Below are 23,572 nucleotides of genomic sequence, written 5' to 3' on the forward strand. Positions count from 1 at the left end.
AAAGAAGAAGAAGATCCTTGTCATATTCATATCCACAATCCCAGCCTCACATGGATCACCGTGAAGCATCCAAGCAGGGATTTTTCACGTTCAAGGATTTACACCAACTTCTGGTAGTATGAATGGTTGAGCATTCGTGCTACAATCTCTTTAAACTATCGGATCAACGAGAAATGTTTGGTTTGAACATGAGATCTCTTCTTTATATTCCTCGTAAAATGACTATGAATAATATATCATCGATATTTGACCATTTTGGAATGCCTCCAGCTTTCTCTAATTCGATTGCATCTTTACAACCCGTAAACAGCAGATTTTGAACTCCATTGATAAAATAATAACCACAAACTGTATTTTTACAAACCTCACGAGGATCTCCATCCCTAGAATACAATGATTTCGATTTCATGCCGTTTCAAGAGTCATCTCAACACTATAAAGTGGAGACCCCTCGGGAAATAAATTGCAGCTGTACGACGATGAAATTTACCATTACACAGGCAATCATGTACACATGTTAAACAAGCTCCAAACATCTCACTTTTTACTTCTCGATGCCCTGCTGCAGAAACTGTATCAAGTCGTACCCAGCGGTGGTCCATTTGTTGTAGGCATCCGTGCATACATGGATCATAAAATTGGCCGCCTCACGCTCACTCATCTCTGGATGAAATCTCTTACGAAGATTTCCAATAGGGTCGCCCCGGCTGAAGCAAGGTAGCCCACTGTCTAGCATTAGTGATACCGTGTTGATAATCCCATCCATGTATCGGCGGGCAGCAAGGTAACCCTTAACGCACAAGCTGTGGATAGATTATGTAGAACATAACACAAGTTTAAACGTGTAGCCAAAGAAGAATGAACATAAAAAGAGTATCCAGAAACATAGTGAGGCAAAAGAAAACAAGAAGGACAAACCCCTTCATACCTCACAAATTGGTTCCAGGTATCGCTTTTCATAACCCTAGAAGGGTCTAATAATTGTGTCATCTCGTGGCTGAGCTTAAAGTGTGCACTTTCAAAACGCATGTTTCCACCTGGTGAGGTTTCCAAAATGAAACCAAAATCAATATGAACAAGCCTTCCCACGCTGCATTGTCAGGCATGTCGACATCAGTTTTAGATCAGTCCTTACTTTCATAAATTGTGCATCTTTTATATTTCAAGTATCGCATTTGTAATTGGCTAATAATTCAGATTAATGGTTTGAAGATCAGGTTTTGAGTTTGGTATGCTGTTTTCATATGTGCGGGGTGCCTCGTATCGTATGCATACAAAGTCTCAGTCCTTACAAACACAAAATTTGACAAAAATAACAAATAAGAAAATAAGAAAGTAAAAGAATGGTTTGAAGATTGTACCTGTCAAACAGAAGATTCCCATTGTGTCGATCCTTTGGTTGAAGTAAAAGGCTGGCAACTGCATAACCAGCACTGCTAATGATGAAGTTTTCACGCGCAGCTTCAAAGCTGGCAGACCCAACAGGTCCGTAATCCTGTTGAAAAATCTCATACAAACCACCATCAGTAGTTTCACCCATCTGACTTCTGCTCCGCGTATTAGGTACAACCTGCAATAAAAAATATATTGAGAGAAAAAACCAAATGTGCATGTACTACTATGATCGGCCATTTAGCTCAAGGGAAGAAGCTTGGGGAGACCATATCACTCAAGTTAATACACCCCTTGGAATGGCGGTTCCAACATCAGATTAGTCCTTCAAATCTTCGATACTAATCAATGCAATGGCATTCATAATTCACAGTAGAGCTGAAGATATGAATGTCTAATAAATCAAAATTCAATATCAATTGGCTAAGTGATACAATCGATGTTGGAGTCTACTTTTGGTTGGCTTGAGTCTTAGAATGTCTATAACTTGTGCTACTCCAGCATAGACACAGAACCTTGATGACAGTAGTTGTAGGCAATTAATCTAAAACCCGTGCTTAAAATATACTGAATAGATCCCAGCTTCAGAAAATTTTATGCCAAAGCACAAAAACCAAGGGATTTCTTTCCACCAAGTAGATTACAAAAAGACAAGAAAAATGTTGCAGCCATTCAATTCCCTCAAACAACCATTGGGCGTAGCCTTGTGGCAGGAAAAGAGTTGATCCCCGATTTCTCTTCTGGCAGCAAAAATATTCTAGTTTTACAAACTAGTTGGAGGACAATTTAAAATAGAAAAAGCGGCTCCACTATTTTTTTCTTCATGTTCTAGGGGCAGATAAAAACAAAAAAATTATGTGGAGAAGATTATTAGAAACCAATGCTGACATTAGGTAACAGCTAGCTTCAAGGAAAAACTTACATTTTTTACACTTCTTTCTCCAAATACTGGAGTATTGAACCATACGCCAAGGCATTAGAAGACAGAAGTCAAATGTAGCCAGAAGCTTGTTAGATGTGAATAACCGTGTGTTCATTCAGGCGACACTTTATCATCCACATTGTATTTCTCTTTTATCAATAAAACCTGTGTTTCTCGTATAAAAAAGTAGTCTGAAGCTTGGCTAGTCCACCCTATGTAAGGTATTGACTAGAAAGTCCAAATAATGAAAATGGAAAATGAACTGGATTGTAAAATCTAAAGCTTCGCATGGAATCGGATAAATTAAAGAATAAAATCTCAGCAAAATAACACGCATGCAGGACCCAGGACCCCCAAAAGTAGTTGACGGAGATTCAAACCTCAATAATGCCTCTCTCTGGGCCAGTTGGGAGTACACCATACGGAAACAAATAAAGATTAATTCCAACTGCTTCAAATATGTCTCTCAATAGGGAAATCACTTGAAGAGCAAGAACATCCTGGCGGCAATCATCTCCAACCTTCAAGAAAGGGAGCTTTTTTAAGCCATGAAATAAGAAAAAACTTGAACATTACTAATAATTCAAATTGTTGTAGGAATAAACAAGAGGTCACAATTTTAAAATCAGGAATCTAATTGTCTGCATAATGTAACTTCTTTATCCATCATAACCCATCGTACAAACAAAACAATATAATAGATAAGCATGGTTTTGCAAAAGTAAAGGTTGAAGAAAGGCTTGCTGGGCAGGTTGAGTGATCGTCATTAAGGGGTAATAACAATGGATTTTTCTGTGGAAAATAGAAGCCTTTCAACTTTACATGGGTCTAATCTATTTGAGATTTAAGTGGATAAGCTTACCTTGAACATACAAGCTTGTGGTTTTACATCACTGCGGTCCCCAACCCGATCGACAACATTAAATGTTATCATTATAGGAACTTTTGCTGCAGATTGCAAGGGTATTCCACTATCCACCTGAATGCCCCTTACAAGCTTGGTAGGAGCAATTGGCAAATAGAGATCCTCTCCCTCAACTTCAATTTTCTCCAACTCTCTGTTTAAGCATATTGCCTATTAGATACAACGGCATACACATAGACACACATATATATGCACGCATGTGCTTATGTGTGCATTCACAAAAGATGAGCTCATCCAAAGATCATTTTTATAGAAAAATCCACACATTACAAGCATACCTCCGGATACCAGCTCGGCGTTCTTCCTTTGGAAGCGGAAAGAGTACACCAGAAATAGATGTAACCTTGTCAAAGAAATCAAATTCTCTTTGAAAAATATCAAGTGCCTTGGGACTGAAACCATCAATGATATGCTGTCTAACAAGAGGCAACAACTCTTGAAACGAACTATTCTGAAATGGAAACATCAATAAGTACAAGTTATTCAACAACAAAAGGTGAAGAAACCCAGACCATGTGTACTCATGTGAATATTCAATTTACCCAAGACCTTTTACTAAAGTTTGCGCCGTTGATACAGAACGATGCAAACATATCTTAGCTTGTACTATTCTATACATATAAGATTAAATATACATGCTTAATGGAACTACAATTTTTCTGGTGACACAATGGTTTTTGGACTCTGCAGTTTTGGATTTTTATTTAATTTTAAAACATCAAACTGGTATACAAACTTCTTGTGCCACAACTACGCATATTGAACCTTCCAACTAGATTACAAGTACAGTGAAAAAGTTTAATCTAAGTCATGTTGTGATTTTCTACAAAAACGCAAGGAATTGGTTCCCTGAAAATTCATACTACCCAGCTTCATTTGAATCAGAATGCAGGGATGACCTATTATAGAATAATGCACTATCTATCACCAATCACCATAAAATTCACTTATTAACTCATAAACCACATTTAACACATGGTCACCAACAGTTTTGCACTCAAGAGTACAATAGAAAGCTATTACAGAAAATGATGCAAACCTATAACTGAATATTTTCCACTCCAATAAGACATAAAGTGCCATTGTAAACATTTTGTGTAACTCCTAGGCAGATATATAGTATATGACAGCAGACTAGGAAGCGGATAACCCCGTTTCTGTGCATCTCTTAATTTCTACTTCTTTCAAATATGACTTTATGATATCATTTATACTTCTTCAGCACAATTCCAACCAACGGAATCAAAAATTCATGTATCAGTTATCAACTTTCCAACATGAACCAAATTCCATGGTATCACAAAAAAAACTTAAATATGCCCAAAAGTTTGGTTGCCAATTGACAGCACAAGCACGTAATGAAAACACAAGGCCATTCTCAGATTGCAGGAATACCTTCACAGGAACAGCATCTTTTTTTTCCGGTTCTGGAACAAACATCTCACCCTGCCATTAATAAACACACAATCAAATTCTCTGAGCATTTCAAGTTCTGTGGATTTTTCTCTTCATTCTTTGAGCTGGAATTTTGATTTCAGAAGAAATTTGAATGAGTAGGAGATAGAAGAGGCGGCTAGGTTATTACAGAAGGTGGAAAATGTTTGTTTGATTCAATCAAGAGCGGATAACGGAAGGTGGAAGCTAGACTTATCAGGATTGTTCACTTGCAAATCCTATAGCTCTTTTTGAGCAACAATGGAACTGTGCAACATTTTCCACCCTTTTCTCAGATTTGGAAATCAAAAGCTCCTCCGAAGGTCAAAGTTCTTGTGTAGTTAGTGGCTACTGGGAAGGTCAACACTTATGATCAAGTTCAAAGGCGAAGGCCTTTTATTTGTATTTCTCCCCATTGGTGCAGTTTGTGTAAATCTGAGGAGGAGAGTGTTAATCATATTTTTCTCCATTGTTCTCACTCAATATAGTTGTGGTGGAAATTGGTTCAGGAAGTTAGAGTTAGTTGGGTCATTCCAAAGGGTTGTTTCGAGCTTCTAAGCACCAATTTTGAGGCTTTAGGAAAGGGGAGGAAAGCTAAAGCTTTGTGGGGCTGTTTGGTGTTGGCAGTTTTTTGGAACATTTGGTTGGAGCATAAAAGAAGAGTTTTTGAGGATTATAATGGAGTGGGGGTAGCAGAACTATGGGGTAGAGAAAGATACTGGGCATCAGTTTCGAATGAGTTCAAGGATTATTCTCTTTTTCATATAGTGTGGGATATGTTAGCAGCCGTAAAATGATTATGGTTGAGGTTATTTTACTTGTAATCAGATCTGTTTGAGAGGTCTTAGCTAGCTTTACTACATGGTGGATTTCTTATCCACTATTTTGTAATTCTTGTTTTTATTTTATAAAGTGTTATCGTTTCTTCTCAAAAAAATAAAAAAAATCTCTGAAAAAGATATGCATGTGGACTTTCGTGTATGTGTGTGCATCTGTGTGTGTATAAGAGAAAGAGAGACGGAGAAGGGGAGAAAGTAGATTAGTTTCACAGAATCGGGCCTCACCTGTAAGTGCCAGATTAAAATATGGGCAAATATTTCACTTCTTTGAGCTGCTCTAAGCAGATATCCTTCTACTAACCTCTGCAAAACAAATTACGTTGAGATCAAATATATAATGACTTACAATGAATTGGGATGTCCTATTGGGTCAGTCATTTCGGGGCAAGGGGATCATTTATGATGAATTGAGATACCAATTTATGATATTAAGGATCTTGTCTTGACTGGACATATTCATTTCACCCATTAGAAACTCCTCAAAATTGCAGTAGTAGTAGTAGTAGTAGTAGTAGTAGTAGTAGTAGTAGTAGTATTATAAAGAGAACAGAAATCTAAACATAAAACAAGAAAGCACAGTTTTTGGTTTTCTGATACATGCAATAACCACATTAAATGTTTCATAACTGTGACATCTTTAGTTGTCTACTTAAAATAACCCAAACGTAAATGGAAAAGGCACAATCATGGGTAGTAAGTTCACCCAATATGAATAGAAAACCATACATCTTATCTTCAGGTCAATAAAAAAGAATCCTACAATTGGCTGCTTTAGTAGGAGTACATGGTATGAGACTAAGAAGTCGAGGATTCTAAAAAATTGATTGGGCATTTGACAAGAATGAAGAATGGGATACAATCAAGCAAAACTGAGATTTAGCTATGCAAATAAACTTTTCAATTGCATCCCTAATACAAAACTAAATGAAAAAGAAATGTAGATAGAGGAATAAATTGAAAACTTCTATTAACTCACCTCATCATCATACCGCATAGCCTGCACCAGCTGTGGCATGAAGAAAGTTACTCGTTCAGGAGGATAAGACTCCAGAACCCTAAGAACATATGCCATGACACGAGGATGGCCCTTATATGCAGGAGTAAGGAACTCAAGAGCTTGTGTAATTGAGCAAGCAGCCCAGTGTGGCAATTGTTGCAAGAGTGCCGAATTTTCATCAACTGCCTTTGGGGTAACAAAATATGGCAATGCTTCCGGAATGGAGCGGATATCAACGATATGTGACTGCAAAGAAACCCCAGTTCAAGCAAGATGTAATAACGTACAAACATCCCAGGAGCAACAAATGGGAATAAGATTGGTATCAGTAAAGAAATTATAACAAAGGCAAAATTACTGTAACTGAGAATGACCCACCCTCTAATTATAATTCAAAATACACAAATTTTTTGGACTTGGTAGATAATAATGTTTCCAACTAAAAGGGTGCTTTGGCTCATTTTTAACAAGCCCGACCGGCATGATGGGGACATGCAAACATGGGGACACCCCTGCCTAAGAGGCAATTTGTACACTATAGTGTGTATGTATTTGTGTGCGCACGTGTGCGTGTGGATGTACATAGTGTTTTAAAAAACTAGCCTCGGGGCGCGGTTAGGCGCCCTTGGAGGCGGGGTTGCTGGGTTTTCGCCTCTGTTTTGTGATGGTAGGCGTAAGGCGGCGTCGGGGCGCACCTAGGCGGCTGAGGCACGCCCAGGCTTTCAGTTGGGCCTTTTTTCCCTTCCAATTCCAGGTCTATTTCTGTCGTTCCTCTGTTTCTGCCATTCCTCTGTGTGCCGTTCTAGTTTCAAGGAAGAAGAAAGATAGAAAGTTTCTCTCTCCAAATCCTAGTGGCAAAGTCTAACAATAACTCTTTTTTATTTATTTTGTTTTTTTATTAATTATTGCCCGTTCAGATTCTGCCACCTAGCATTTTGATTAACCAAGATTTATTTCTCTTCAAATTTCGTATAACTACTCCACTCAGCCATTATTTCCCTTAAATTCCCTATAATAATTGCTCCACTCAATCTTTATTTCATTTTAAATTCCCTATAATAGCTCCACTTAGCCTTTATTTCCTTTTGAATTGCCTATAATTGCGACATTCTGCCTTTATTTCCTTTCAAACTCCCTATAATTGTGGCCAGTCAATCTTATTTCTCTAGAAGTTCACTATAATTGCTTACAATAAAATATAAAATTACAACATTTAAGACTCTATGACGTAATTTCCAAGTACAACTACACTTAGTAATGAAGAATAAGATATTATCTTTGGCTTAGTTATAATTATATTTGTTTTACAAAGTTTTATGCCATATATATATATAATTATATATGCAACATATATTAGGTTATTTAGGTCCCGTGAGGCGAAGCCTCACGCCTCACGCCTCACGCCTAGGCGGGGCTATTCATGGAATGCCTAATGTATATCAGTTACATGTATTCATAAACATATATAAGGCAACAGATAAGCACAGGAACGTTTCTCACGCTTACAGAAGTACTCCTTCCTCATACCACTTAAGAAAACATTACACCAAATAGCAACAGATTAGTAATGCTTAAAACAAATTAAAAAGTGACCAACAGTTACCTAATACCCAGGAAGAATGCAGTAAGGTCAGTCAGAATTTAAAAAACAACAAATTGTTCTGTTAATAAGCAGTCTTTTCTTGACCACTTATGGCCTCTGCCAATCTGAACAGACGATGCACAATGTCTCATAAATTAAATTTTCCACACGTCAAGTATTTAAGACTCGTAAATAACTATACTAGCTCAACTAATATGCAACATCCACAATTTACCATTTCTACTCTCCGGACTACTGACACATACCTGAACCAACTGGGTAACTTCAGCCTTTAAGAATGTGTTTGTTGGGAACCGTGATGCCAGGGATAAAGCAATTCGAGGATCTACAGCAAAAGCAGTCCTAGCATGCTCAATCCATTTATCCGAACTAATTTTTTGCCGTGAAGAGGCACTCTCCCTGAGAATAATAGGAAATGCAAAAGCAGTAAGTTACCTTTTACATAGTACCATGGGTATTAAGAAAAGGTTCTAAGTACTTTCCAATGTGATGAATAATGTACCAACAAAATATTACTTTGTATTAGTTGGTTGCGACCAAACTTCAAGCCTGTCAGCCTCATGCTGGCATAGCATCAAAAGTAGCTGCTTACGTTTTTCTCTTCCCACAGCATAGTTCTCCATTTGACCCCAGACAGGATGATATTGATCGTTCTGCAATTATTAAGTGACTTTATGGATATATTGCAGAAAAACCTTACAGAACCCAGTAATAGGGCAAAAATAAAATAAGAATGCATTAGACATCCTTGCGCTGAAAACATAGTCATCTTACCGTATCAACCAAAGTGGTCCCATTTTCTCGTCCTCTCCCTTTTGAATCAGAATAGACTGCTGCATCTACTCGCTCATTTGAAAGGTAGTGGACAAATAAAGAGATGGATTGAGCTTCACTCTGAGAAAAATTCATATAGCTAGTATCATACCATTCAGGCTCATATGCAAACCAACCCAAAGAGGTCCTGTAACATGGATCAAGAGAAAGTTTCAACCAAATGGGAAAATGGAAACATATTCAAGTTGAACAAGAATTAATTAAAAGAACACCTACTGACTTGGAGAAGTATGCATACACAGGACATACAGTTTCAACCTATTATTGAAACAGCCTTAATATGATAAATTTCATATCAATATTGGCAAGAGATAATACACCAAATGCTAAAGTAATCAAATTACCAATTCCATAAAAAAGCGCATTTCGCACCCTCTTGCAACCAAATACCTTTTTCTTTTTCTCTTTTATTTTTCTTTGGAGAAAGGGACAACTTTATTGCTAACAACCATAAAACTACAAAGAGTACCCATATTATTGACAGAAGTCGCAGTCATGTACTATCTGCAATGGAGTGGGTACAGACCAACAAGCTAAAAAACAAATACAAACTCCTACATCAACTTTCCAAATACTTTGGCATATTTGGCAGCCAATCCAGATAAAGGGGTAAACAGAACCTTAATTAATGTTTTGACCAAAAAATAAAAAAAGAACCTTCATTAAAAGAAACCTAATAATTTCCAAGACAAAGATCCACTCTGTTAGTTGCATACCAATGTGTTAGGTTGAAATAAGGATCCTAGTATTTGATCTACTGTATCTCAGCTTGTTTAACAGCAAACTCTAACATACAGCTACTCTGTTCGCAATTATTTCCCATGATTTGTGGAGTAAATACGTTCCAATTCCATCTTGTAGAGTTTCCCTTCCCAAGGATCCAAGATAGAATACTGACTATAAAATCATGTATTTGTATACATTGCATATTCCTGTAATTTTCAGATAATTACAAACTTCGGAAAATTAAGACAAGTTGAACCAATATGGTAGCATCAACAAATCATTTTTAATCTCAGGGTAGTTATTTATGGGAAACAAATTTTATAACATTAAAATTATATAAAAAGTGAACAAGAAGGCCACAACTTGGAAAGCAAAAGTGAAAGAAAAATCATAGAACCCAGTGTTCTGAAACCACTAGACATAAACACAGAACACACATCCTAGAGGTATAACAGCGTAATGCATTGATGCATATACAATTTAGTTATTGAATTGTATAGAATGCAATCGATGGTACACACGGTTGCTTTGAACTCTAATGAGAGAGAAAGCTGAATAAATAAACATCGCTAGGCCAAATGAATATCAATGAAATAGGCATTCATATACACGAAGGCAAGGAATTGTGATACAGGTACGTACTACCACGAAAAATGATTTCACGCCCCTGTTATCCCCATGCACTCCCCTGTTTATTTATGGCCTTTGGATTGCATAAATCAAATGCTAATTAAGTGCAGAAATAAGCCGGAGTACAAAACGATTTAAGGGTTGTGCGGAAATCTTTTCCTTACTACCACATGCAAGTCAAGGTGCCCTAACATGATCAATAGACTGTAAATAAATATAATAATTATGAACAAATTCACAGCAAAAGACTTAAATGCAGTAACCTATATATCCGATCTTCCAGCAACTGAAGCCCTGTTTTAAAGTTCTGCAAATTTCGCTGGGATTGGCATGAGCAGAACTTGAGTCCAAGAAGCATGACAGTAAAAAAGGTACCAGTAGCAGCAGGATGGCGCGAAAAATTCCAGGGAATCTTTGTTATCCCTTGCAACATTCGTCCAAGAAGCAAGAGCTGCTCAACACTGTTGTGTCGAACTACCTATACAGCCAAAGAGAATACATAGGTGAGCACACATAAACCAGGTTAAGAGCCACAAGCCACAGTATATAACTAAACAAGGACCATTTTTTAAACGGTAACTTTTTCCATTGAGGATAATTTTTCCAATTGGAACACCATGCATAAAACAAAATAAACAAAAATGATGTAGGACAAGATAGGGGTCAATAAAGTAGCTAAAATCAGAGAAAAGAAAATGGTGGACGATAGGCAAGAGACGGTGCTAGAAAGGAGATTCAAGTTCAAACATCAATTATTTTAGGATAAAATATGGAGGCGCATCGTTGGAATTTTCAGGTAGGCTAAATAGGTTTCAGGAGAGTTTAGAGTTTTGGGTAAGTTTGTCTTCCCTTTTCTCATTAAAAACCAAATAAAAAAAGACAACAATTACACATAAACCATAGTTAGAAATAGTCATCTTGCAAGCCTTTTATAGAATCATTGAAGTAGTTAGAAAACAGAAATTTATGATTCCCACATTCAAGTTCAAGCAGATTACCAAATACAAACTTATTAGGCAAATCTTTACTGGTTAGTAGTCAATATTTTTTATTTTTTATTGAGAAGAAACGATAACAATTTATTCGTGCATGAAATCAGTACAATCCTCACCTCAAAGCGATCCATAAGAAATCCAAGCCATAATCTATGAGCCATTATTTGCTCAACAGGATCAATGTCTGGCTGCGGTTCTGGCTCTCCAGGTGAAAGGTGAGGCCTTAATTTTGCTGCAGGCCCAGAATGTTTCACATCAAATGCAAAGATACCGCGTCTTGTATCAATGGTCCACAACCATGCATCAACAAGCTCCGCAAGGACTAGAGATCCCAGTTCCGGCGCAGCAGAAACTAACCAAGTCCAAACAAAAACGCCAGTTTCCATTGCGTCGGGTGTGGAAATGTAAGCTGGACACCAACAGAGAAGACGAAGAAGTTGTGAGAAGCCCTCTACATTTGATTTTGAATTAGAGCCCTGGAATAGAAAAAGAAAAAACCAAATCAGATAATCAAACATAATAGCTTAAGAATTGAGCAAGGAAAGAAAAAAAAAAAAAGGACATGTTTACCAGATTTGACAGCAGTAATGCAGTTGCCTGAGAACAAATCTGGCGAAACTGAGACTTGTCCACTTCCACACCTTTCTCCGCAGAATTAACAAATTGCTGTAGTAAATGCACAAACTTTGTGAGTAAGATTCCATTAAATGAATCGTCCTCAGCTTGTGTCTGTTGACGAGCTCCTGAGATCAACCTTTGAAGGCCCGCACCGATACCAAATCCAGTCGGTGTTGTACCAGATTGAAATCCACCAATGCTGTTATACAAGCTTCTCATGCCAGCAATTTCTCCAGCATGGTTGCACTTAACTGTTGCACTAACGATGCCGGTACTGAGCACCTCCAAATTGAAGGCTTCTAATAATTTCAAGTTTGCTCCTGATGCTGCAGCTGCAGCGGCCATGACTGCAGGAATATTAGCCGTTTGTATTCCATTCCAGCAATCAATTTTACCTGTGCCGATCCGTATTTCTGATAAAAGAGATACCACATCAGTTGTATGCTGCGATCTTTGCCACGTGTTTGCTTTACAAAGCTTTTCCTGCAGTTGCAAACAAAAGAAAAGAACAATAAGACAAAAAAGACATAAAAAATTTGATAAGCCAAAATAATGTGCAGGAATTAAAACACTCAACATATACACGTCCGCTTGAGAAGCTTTTAGTGTTTAGCATTTAATTCTAAGCAACTCAAAGACAAATTAATACACTTGAATGACCCATATTACAGCACTTGCGAATTCTGATAAAAAAAAAAAACATAATTCTTCACACCCAAAACATTGATCATTGACAAAGAGACTCAAAGAAAACCAATAAAGGACCCCAAAGTAACAGACTGAAAATATGTGTAAATTGCGCTAATGAAAAAAGAAATTTCAATCATGCAGTGCTTGATACTTAGAAAGTCTTATATATATATCACAATTCAAACTTGGCTCCAACATCACAAATACTCCAAACTTTGCAATGCACGGCAGTATATAATATGGAGAAGGCCCTGATACATCCAGGATCAGTCTCGACTTGTGTTGATTACTCCAAATTCCTATCCAGTTCACTTTACTGCAAGTTTGACTTTTGGATATGACAAATATGGCACATGGAGCCACAAATACATATCAGGACATGAGAGGTAATGTTGTGCAATTCAATTATAATACAAAAAAGGCCTGAGAGTATAATAAATAATATCATTATATCTGGATCTTAATACTTGGAGATATGTCATCACATGGTGTCATATCATCGTACATATTCATAAACATGGCCCTCAACCTAATAATTTAACTAAAAGAAATCTCATGTTGCTCAGCTACCAGCCTCAGTGTACATATCTTATACACCTCCACCTAAACATTGACCAATTAAACTTCATGGGTTGGATTTTAATTTGTTGTTTATTCACCAAATATAAAAGAAAATGAAATAAAAATGAATTAAGATTTCAAAAGTTTAATCATCACTCATCAAACAGGTTTGAATATACTTATTTCAGAATAAAAAACAACAGAAGTACAACGCAGTGGCCTAGAAGTCCAACACTATAAGTTTCAAATTGAGCATATTCAGCGCTTGTTTTCGGTTATAAGATGTGAGTATGTATGATTCAGTGATAAGTCTTCAGTACTTTATTTTAGTTTCAACAAACAGCACCTAAAACTGTGTATATACATTAACTGAACTTACAACTAAAACATGTACAAGTTGTATATTAACACAATTAAAAAAGGTATAACATCTTAAAAGCATAATACCCTAAAGGGTAAAAGATTTCTTGTAATAAGTAAGACCATAAGGTCATGATAACTGATATTGGGAGTCTGCAAATAAAAATACTCCGGAATATCATACTTAAAGATCCATTGATGTAAGTTAATGTCAGAAAAGACAAAAAAAAATGACTACCCAAAATCCAGAACCTTAAAGAAAAACCAATTGTCGTCAAGAGGAGGTTCTCGCTGTTTAAAATTATATTATTTACCACTATTGGACAGGCATACCACATGAATGCTCATAGATTAGATAATAAGAATGAACTTATACTGTACATAAATAGAAAGTATAGTAATCAACCTGGAGAAGACCCTGGCTAGAGCAAGGAGCATGTGAAAGTGATTTAACGATCCACTCTCGAACAATCTTTTGGTACAAAGAACGAACTGTCAGCACCCAAGCAGGATCATTGACAACAGTAGTAGGCGAATCATTATAAATTGAAAATAGCAGGGAATCAACACAAGAGGAATTCCACAAGACCTGCATCCATGTAGTTATGTTTCAACTTTACTAGGCAAGATTGATGACAATGAGAACTGGGAAATAATAGATATTAGAGTAACTTTACTGGTATAATCTTACCTGTGGAAACCTATCTTTAAGCTGACTCAGCAAGTTCACAGAAACTTCCCGGATATGTTCCTCTCTCTGTGACATGCTTTTTATCAGAAAGCAAGCATGGGTAGAAAGTGTTGATTCCCTAACCTCAGCTTCATTGCCTGTTTCGGATATTCGATCTTCCTGAAAAGCAATAAGAGCAGCAGACATGAGCACAAATGCACACACAAAAAAAGAGCACAGATTAAGTCAAGCCGATATAAAGGGGAAAAAGCATTATTTTAGAAGCTTTATGAAAGAACAAAACCATACCAGCCACGTCACTGCTGTTTCAAAAGCCCTATGCACGGTTGCCGTCAAGCATTGGAAGACAGCGGGCACAAGATTTGGAGTTTTTAGGTATTCAAAAACACAACTGAATGCACTTCTAGAAGAAGCTGAACTAGTGACACCATTGAGGATGCCACCATTGCTGCTGAATCGTATGATTTCCAAGAATGCTACCGCAAGAAGATAGGTAGCTTTCACACCTGCAAAGCAGTACTTTAATTTTTGTGAAAAGAGTAACTATTAACAAAATCCAAGGAGCCTATTTTTTCTAATACAAAAATCAAAGATCAAAATTGTAGACAGTTAACGAATACAGAGAATACATCTTTACATTAGCAGTAAATAAGCACTAAGGAGTAAGAAATATAATAACCTGATATAGTGTTCATTGCTGCAACCTCAACTCGCCCTCCTAGAGCAGTAGAAAGAGCAGCTCTTTGGGCTAGAGCAACTTTCTCATTCCCACTCCCTTGACGACTGCCAGGATTTTGAAGAGCATTAAGTTCCAATTCATCTTCAAGCCATTTCACTGAGCTAACAACCTGAAAGAGACATTATCATGTAAAATTTCTCAAACAATCAGTTTCAAGCACATAAATATTTTCACTCATCCTGAGTTGAACAGAAGTTGAGTTCAATAACTCAGTGCGAAGGAAACTAGTAAAGACTAGAGGTAAACAGCCCCAGCAGACACAGATTCACATGGAGTTATAGCTGTTTAAACACCCTAACGTATTTTTTACAGCAGAAATGAGATAAGATGCAAGAAGGAAGTATTTATTTGGTTGAGGTGAATTCCCCGGTACATTGAAGAGAGAATGTGTTGATTAGGAGTTAATACGTTGTATATACATTTAGAGATACAGAGATGTTGATTAAGAGCTAAAAGGATATTGTTGTGTGTGTGTGTGTGTCCCTCAAACAAAATCTTCAAAGATTTTATTGCAAAAAAATTATCCTTGCGAAGATCATCCTTGTAGGAACGGTCTAGTTTTTAGATCTTCCTGCAAAGACCATCCTCGCAAAAAATCACTAAAGCCTAAAACCATTTAAACACTCAAATAAATGGTTTTCATTTTGGCGTTTTCTTGCAATACCGTGTTCGTCTATTTTCTTCGCTACAATTTGATGTTTAATGATTTCCAACATGTCCAACTTTTTGTAAGGATGATCTCTGAACAATGGATTTAATAATATATAGTTCAGATCATTGATATAAAACGCGGATCGGTTCCCACAAGGTGTCCCTCAAATAAAGTTATTTGAGAAACTTCGCAATAGAAGGGGAATATATTTGCCTCGGTTGTGTTGTGTGTGGTTGGAACCATTCAAAAGAGTGATTTATGCATAGAGCATAAGGCATAAACAACATGAAGAGAAATGATTCACTATTTTACATTGTGTAGCATACTTCTTGGGTTTTGTAACTCCAGAATAGTAATTTGAAAAAGAAAAACTAAAATTTGGGAACATATCCTTGCAAAACTCCAAATCAAAGCAAGAAGAAAGGAAAAAATTGAAGTAACTATGTTTCCTCACAAACCAGATTGCATTCCCCCCAAACTAAGTGTCCACGTTAAAGAGACAACAGGGGAACATTCAATTTTAAATACATACACAGTACCAGCATCATCGACAAATAAGTTCCTGTTTACAACAGAATCAGACAACTAAGAAGCAAGGCAGTGCATGTGTAACAGAGAAAGAGAGATTACTTTTGTACTATCATCCCAACAACAGAAAAAGGAAGGATCGATGGCACCATATTTTGGGACACCAGTTTGAACACAAATTTTAGACCATTAGATTGACCCACAATCGATGGTTAAGATTTAGTCCGAAAGCTAATTACTTATTACAAATTTCCCTTCACAAGAAATTATTATTACCTTTTTTAATTATATACAAAACAACAATTAAATGCACAGTAATCAATTGAGCCTTGTACACTGTGCCAGTTTCAGTGTTCAATCAAATAAAGAAAAACTCTCAACGGCTCCCCATCCTCTTTCGTTCACCATTGCAGGCCAAGGATTCATGCATTTTTCTGCAACCAACACAGAAAGCGTATGCTCTCCTCCACGCAGGCACTCTGTCCTATTAGATTTTCAATTTGATCCGGGATTTTTCCTTTTCTTCACATATGGTGAAACAAAACCAATAATTTCTTTCATTTAAAAAAAAATTGATTATCTCCACAATCCAATAGATTCATTACTTCTTTGTTTCAGTTGTAATTTGTGTAAACTAATAGGGTTCCACTCTTTCAACACGAGTATCACGTTTTGAAACCCATACATGGTGTGCAGATCTTTTCAGTCTACTAAGACACAAAAACTGCAGAAAAAATTGCAACAAGAAGATGAAAACAAACCAGCAGCTAATGCTGCAGTAAACCAAAATATAAGAATACAAAAGGACCCAAAGAGGAAAAAAAAGCCTCCAAGAAATCACGAAGAGCTAGCAGGAATCTGGGTTTTCTTTCAAACTCAAGTGTGTTACAACATTGATTGGTCAGTGTGCTTTAATGGTCTGGGTGGAGAAATGGAGAAAGACTGTATTGTTTAAAGTCTTAATCCTTAATGCTCACTTAGATTGGTCAGTGTGCAATTAATTATTAATTGGTAATAATAATAATATTTTTTTGATAAAATTGATTGAAGAAAGTAATAACAATCAATTAGGTGCCAGATTAACTCCTAACCGTTGCTTGTGGGCTAATCTAATGGTTTAAAAATTTGTGTCTAAACTTGTGTCTAAAATATGGTGCCATAGATCCTTCCCCACATAAAAATTAAATAAATATAACATGTGACACTACAGATAGCAAGCCCATAGTCATTTTTACAGCACAAATCAAAAGAGAATGCAAAAATACTTCATTAAAATCTTACAAGTGGAGGTGTTCCTTGAGCAATTTGCTGGACAGCTGAAGACCACTGTGCACTCCACATGTATGGGCCACCCACAGCTTGAAGTGGAATAGTACCCATGCTTCCTACACTATTGAGTGACATGGAAAGTGGCTTTGCAGGTTGCTGAGCATTCTGTATGGGAGGTGCTAAGCCAAAAAGAGCAACATAGAACCACAGGTTGCGAAATAACTTTAAAAGTGAAGGCTCCACATCTACTGTAGGATCAAAATCAGAACATATCTCAGCTACAGCAGGAAGTAGTGGTCCCAAAAAATCTCCCCCACTCCTGCAATAGTTAGATATTAGAAAAAAATTTGAAACACAGGCAATGAGAAATGGAAATATTTTGAAAAAGTACAAGAAAACCAAAACCTGTGAGGTGCACAAGTTGTCATGAATTAAATGAGAATTATATGGAAAACACTACGGCATGCAATCAGCAGATATATTATTTGAAAGGAACTCTACCTTCCGCTTTTGGATTCAGCAGTGAGGCCTACATCTGAGCATAAAGACAGTAGACGGTGACGATAGTCTGAACGTAATTTAGCATTTGTAAGATCACTAGCAATCAGAAGAAATCCTGCAGGAAGAGTCTAGATTGTGATTGAACCAGTGAGAATCGGTTTATAGTATCAATCAAGCAATCAACAGTTTGCTTTAGTATACAGACCTCAAGGCGCTCTGTTGTGGCTTCTGGTGGCACAGTTTTGCTTTCAGCAGATCCTAAACTTGAAAGTTTACTTAAGTAACTCCTTGTCATTAGAACAACAGTCTCCCGGTAGGACTTCTCAAAACCTAAACTTGCCATGCGTGATACAGCATCAAGGAGCTGTTGTACGGTATGGTAAGGAAGTGAGAAACCAAATATTTAAGCACTATCTTACATTTTTACTGGATAATATTAAATTTAATCAAAGTCACTTGATAAAAATGTTTAAAGAAAAATCTATATCATAAAATACATGCCATAAAGACACAGATACCATACCTGGAGTCGCAATAAACTAGGACTCGAAGCATCGCCCTCTTCTAAGCTTTCAATAAATAGAGGTAATATCATGTCCACAACTTCAGACTTCTTCACAGCAACATTCAGATCGGCTAGCAAGCGTATAACATTAAGCTGCACAACAGGAAGTGCCTCTTTGTTTTTATCAACCTGAAATTAGCAAGATAATATAAGAATTAGATTAAGTCGAGATAGATAAACAGAAAAAAAAAATTGAAGATATTCATTACTTATATGGCATCACAGTTTGGTAGATAAGAAATGGCTTAGTGTGCCACTCTTTTGAATAGAACCGAAAACTTTGCATTAAGCAAAATTCTTTCTTGCAGGAAGTACATACAAGAAAGGAAGAAACAATAAATTTTGTTGAAAAGTATGTAGTACAAGCATAATCACAAACACAAAAGCATGTGTAAATCTAGCATGTAGAGAATCTAGAAATATAAATTAAAAGAAAGACAAAACAATACAGTCAGATGCAAGTAACTGTTCACATATGCATTACACGTGTAAATCTATTAATTAGTATCTTGTATTCAACAACAAACCTGTTCCTCATAGTCATTTCGTTCACGAATACTTGTCGCTAATCCCATTATGAATGTGTCAACCGGCGCACGCTCCTTAGTCCAACAAGATTCGATTATCTCACAACTCGTCTTCATCACACTCTCAAACATTGGTGCCTGGCTGGTTGCCCAAGTATCAGCCTGAAAAATCACATTGTAGAAAAGCAAAAGTAAATAAAGTAAAATTCCGTTCCACACTTCAGAATGATATCTGAAATTTAGCACCACTTAAAATATGTACCTGTGCGCATACAGTTAACACAACAGGTTTGAGGCGGATGAGCAAAATACGTAATGCCTGGCCCCCACGCTTGACAGCAATTTGAGCAAGCCCAGATAGCAAAGAAGCAAAGAGCTCTTCACAAACTCTCATTTTCCGCCACACGGAGAGTAAACAGGCTTCAGAAGCATCCATCAACAATGCCAGACTCTCATGTGCCAACTTCTTTGCTGATTTCACGTCAGTATCATAGCAAGCCAGGCAACTAAGAGTCAACTTGGCAGCAGCTTGATAAACTGACAGTTTCGTATTGATTCTTGCTTTCAAAAGTGCCCCATGTTCAGTCCAATCCCGCTTTCTAATCTGCCCACATGTAACAAATGACAAAAACAACAAACTCAATTCTAGGCTTTCAAATGAACAGCACTCTAAACCAGTAACTTTTCAAATAAACAATAAGACCTTACCTTCAGAAACACTGACGTAGACTGTAGCTGCCTCTTTGCGATTAATCTGACCCGATCCAAAAGCGCAGAATCGATACTGACTTTATCCAAAATATGAGCTACCAATTTGAAAGCAATCTCTTGCTTCTCCAAATTCTCAACAGACTCTTCCTCAAATGAAGAAACTTGCTGCCTAAGCATCACAGCTCCGCCTCCCTCACCAAGACCGAAATTCACACCCAGTTGATCAACACCACTCTTCCACACAATGCTGCTCCCATTCATCATCACCGACCCCCTTGACGATATACTACCCGATGAACCCGACACATTGCTCGCCTCATTTCTGGGGCTGGAGCTCTCATTCGCTTGGTAATGGTTTCCATTCATTGGCGAGCTCTGCGCAGACGAGGTCTCTGAGTTGGCCCCAATTCGTCTTGGCGTAATCGGGGACTGAACCACCGGTCCCGAAGCCGCAAACTGGTCAATAAGCATTGTAATCAACTTCTCCGCATCCGAAGGCAAAATTGGAAGGAAATGTTCTGATAGGGCCATGAGGAAAGCCCGACAAATACCTAAATCTTCACCGCCACTGGTAATTGCCAAAACTACGACCTCACCAGTGAACCCAGCAATCTCTGTAGCAAAATCGGGAGACAATTCGGTAGCTTTACACACGCACCCCAAAAAATCCGAGAAGAAAGAAGCAATCGAGTCGTTTCCAAACGATTGGGGCCAAAAGGACCGATTGAACGACGCGGGAACCGAGCGTAGGAACTCGAGAACCACCGATTTCGGGCGGAGATCAGCAGAATCGGGGCATTTGGAGATGAAGCGCGCGACGGCGAGGACAGCATTGAGCTGAATCCGCGAAACCCTAGGTGATCCGCCCAGAAAAAACTCGGGAGGCGGACACCGGCCACAAATCCACGAAAGCTTCTCGGTGAATTGCGCCGGGTGGTCCGCAATCAGGTCGCAGAGCTCCATCAACGCCTCCATTGCGAACGAATCCGATAACAAAAACCAAAATCCGAAGAAACTCAAACTCGGTGTCGATTTCGATTCCGCTTGAACAATGCGAAAAGCTCCTCAGGTTTCCCGCCTTGGAGCTGGATTGTAAGGTTCCATGGGCGTACAATGCAGGAGAGTGAAAGAGGAAATTAGGGTTTTTTGGCAGAAGAAAACAACATTTTTGTTGCAGTCGTCTTTGTCTTTGTCAACGTCTCCGGAAATGTCCACTTTTTTTGGCAATTGTGCTTCCCCGTTTTTGCTTTCTGTTTTTTTTCTGTAAATTCAAATCCTTTATTTTTCTTCAGATTATGTTTTTTGTTTCTTTTGGGGCTCGTCTCTCTCAAAATTTATCTCCGTCGTCACCAAAACTTAGGTCATCTCCAACCTTTGAACAGTATACGATTATATTTGCTTTCATCTCTAACAAAAAACAAAGGGTTACACGGCTCGCTCTAACCTTATCATAAAAAATTATCTTCAACTAAGGATCATAGAACCAAACTTAATTTATTATTTAAATTTAAAAATTACAACAACTTAAATTTAAAAACAATAATAACTTAAATTTAAAAACTACAACTTATATTTAAAAACTACAACTTAAATTTAAAAACGACAAATTAAATTTAAAAACAACATTAACTTAAATTTAAAAACTACAACAACTTAAATTTAATATCCATAATCAACATCATCTTCATCATCCGCCATTGTAGGAGTATAGTCAAAGGTAAACAACTGTCGTCAAGCCATAATTTCTTTTCTTTTTTTTCTTATCAAAATAGGTCTTACTCATTGGAGTGTAATTCGAAGTGTTCATTTTCATATTATTATCATCCATCTTTTGTTGTATTTGTTTGGCCCGTTCTTCATGTCTATGATTCCTTTCTTCCACCTCAAGGGCAGTTTGCTCCGCCATTAATCGCAATGAGGCCACCACTTCATGTTGAGCGGCGTAATCATCATTTGCCTTGTCCTTTTCCTTCAACCTTCGTGTCTTGTTTCGTCCCATATCCCTAGGTATGGAACCTTCACCCGAGGACAAATTTTCTACCTTTCTTTGTTGAATCATAGGAGATCCATCTTCATTCATATCTGCAGCTACGGGTGCAGTTTCGAACACCAGAGTAGGACCTACTCTATGTTGAGGTGGATCTTCAAATAACACCCACCCTTTACAAATTTCCCAACAACTGTGAAACTGAAAGGGTTTCGAGCTACCCTCCATATACAATTTCTGCTTGGCGTACCTAGAAAATATAATAACAAAAATTAAAGGAATTAATTTATGAAATTAAATGTACTATAAGTAAATGTATTTACAAAAATTAAAGGAAAGTAATTCGTGAAATTAAATGTAATATAATTAAATATTTAAAATAAATTGTGAAAACACTTATTTCGTCGTAGTAGTTAGCGCTGCTTCCATGTCTACTTGCGGTTGCTAACAATGATTGATGTTATTTGTTCAAACTTGGGTGAAGATGTTTCTTCCATCTTGAAGAACAACTCACGTGGTTTCGAACATTCAGTGGAGTGGTGTCTTCATAGAACCCTAAGTATTTTTTAGACACATGAGTCCAAACACCTTCACTTGTTTGAGAACTCCCCCTCACACTATCTTTCGACATCCATTTATAAGCCCTGCAAAAAGCTTCATCTTCTTTTCGGGTCCAAGCCCTACCTTTCATTGCAGACGAGGTCATTTGAAAATTATTGAAATAATTGAAGGAAATTTTTGAAAGAGGTAAGAAAATATGAGAATTGAAATGGTGTAGGAATGAAAAATTTGTGAGGAATGCTGAATGAATGGTTTAGGTATTTATAGAAAAAAAAATTAGAATTTTTAAGAATTTAAAATATAAAAAAAAGGCCCAAAAAACCAAAAATAAAATTTTGAATCCAATGGTAGCTGGCATCAGTTAGCCGTTGGATTCAAAAATTTGTTCAAGAATTCCTGTCGGATATAACCAACAGGATTAATAACAATGCTGTCAATTATATTCGATAGCAATTCTTAAATTCCTGGCCCAGCCCAGGGCTGGCTGGCTAGCCTTTTGGCCCTTTCAGATTCTGTGGGGCCCACGAGCCCTCTGGCCTAGCCATCTGTTGAAGACGGTTTTCGGGCTATTTTTGGCCCTCTAGACCCTTCGGTTAGGGATGGCCTTACGGTTGCTACACGAGTGAGTTGAGTTGGTGAGTTACAACTAGGCACATGATGTGGACTCTTGCTAATTTTTCCTTTATCAAACGATAAGAACATCTCCAAATGAGATATTAAAAAGTTTGTGTAAGTAATAATTGTGGAGCAAAAAATAATCGAGAAAAATATAGAGGCGACACGTGGATTCTTGGGTGAAAAAGACAAAATTACGCTCGGTAACTCCTACGGGTAAGCAGCAGACAATCATGACTCAATCAAGGTCAAAAGTGATCAAAATAGGTATTTATTTAAAACCTATTTCATCCATCTTCATCAAATCCTACCTACAAGGTAACCTCAAAAATATTTATTCAAAATAGGATTAATTACCTAAATTAATTGATTAATTTCCTAATTAATTAATTAATTATCTAATTAATTAATTAATTATCTAATTAATTTCCTAATTGATTGCAATATATTATTTTGACATAATATCTTACAATTACACCAAAAAACCAGCATATATGGCCAGTTCCCATCTCCCCAAAGGGGGTCGGCCACACCCTTATAAATACCACCTCATTTCTCCAAAAACCTAAGTCCATTCTCCTCCCAAAATTCTCTAAACACTTTCTCTCTCAAGTTCTAACTTTGGCATCAGAGGTTCTTCGGCCAAAGCCCCTCATTCATCATGGGCGTGTAAAGCTCTTAGCCTTAACCTTGTGTGTTA

The 23,572-nt window shown here is 37.3% G+C and overlaps 1 protein-coding gene across 1 annotated transcript; it reads right to left on the bottom strand.

Moving 5' to 3' along the window:
• Nucleotides 1-307: 307 nt before the first annotated feature.
• LOC103963120 (phosphatidylinositol 4-kinase alpha 1) lies at nucleotides 308-20,956 on the bottom strand. The gene is made up of 26 exons (XM_048581130.1): nucleotides 19,707-20,956; nucleotides 19,261-19,602; nucleotides 18,999-19,160; nucleotides 18,430-18,600; nucleotides 18,112-18,270; nucleotides 17,907-18,034; nucleotides 17,418-17,724; nucleotides 14,897-15,065; nucleotides 14,506-14,723; nucleotides 14,218-14,376; nucleotides 13,933-14,115; nucleotides 11,868-12,398; nucleotides 11,414-11,773; nucleotides 10,566-10,780; nucleotides 8,887-9,073; nucleotides 8,629-8,765; nucleotides 8,358-8,511; nucleotides 6,489-6,755; nucleotides 5,738-5,815; nucleotides 4,635-4,685; nucleotides 3,518-3,690; nucleotides 3,177-3,372; nucleotides 2,695-2,835; nucleotides 1,362-1,570; nucleotides 929-1,090; nucleotides 308-803 (listed from the first exon to the last, which is right to left on the bottom strand). Exons 1-26 carry the CDS (start codon nucleotides 20,682-20,684, stop codon nucleotides 545-547), a joined length of 6,096 nt encoding a protein of 2,031 aa, XP_048437087.1. The 5' UTR covers nucleotides 20,685-20,956; the 3' UTR covers nucleotides 308-544.
• Nucleotides 20,957-23,572: the final 2,616 nt, after the last annotated feature.

Source organism: the organism of the source record quoted next, unplaced genomic scaffold, assembly GCF_019419815.1.
Source record: "Pyrus x bretschneideri cultivar Hongxiangsu unplaced genomic scaffold, Pyrus_bretschneideri_v1 Contig16, whole genome shotgun sequence".
Lineage (NCBI taxonomy): Eukaryota > Viridiplantae > Streptophyta > Magnoliopsida > Rosales > Rosaceae > Pyrus > Pyrus x bretschneideri.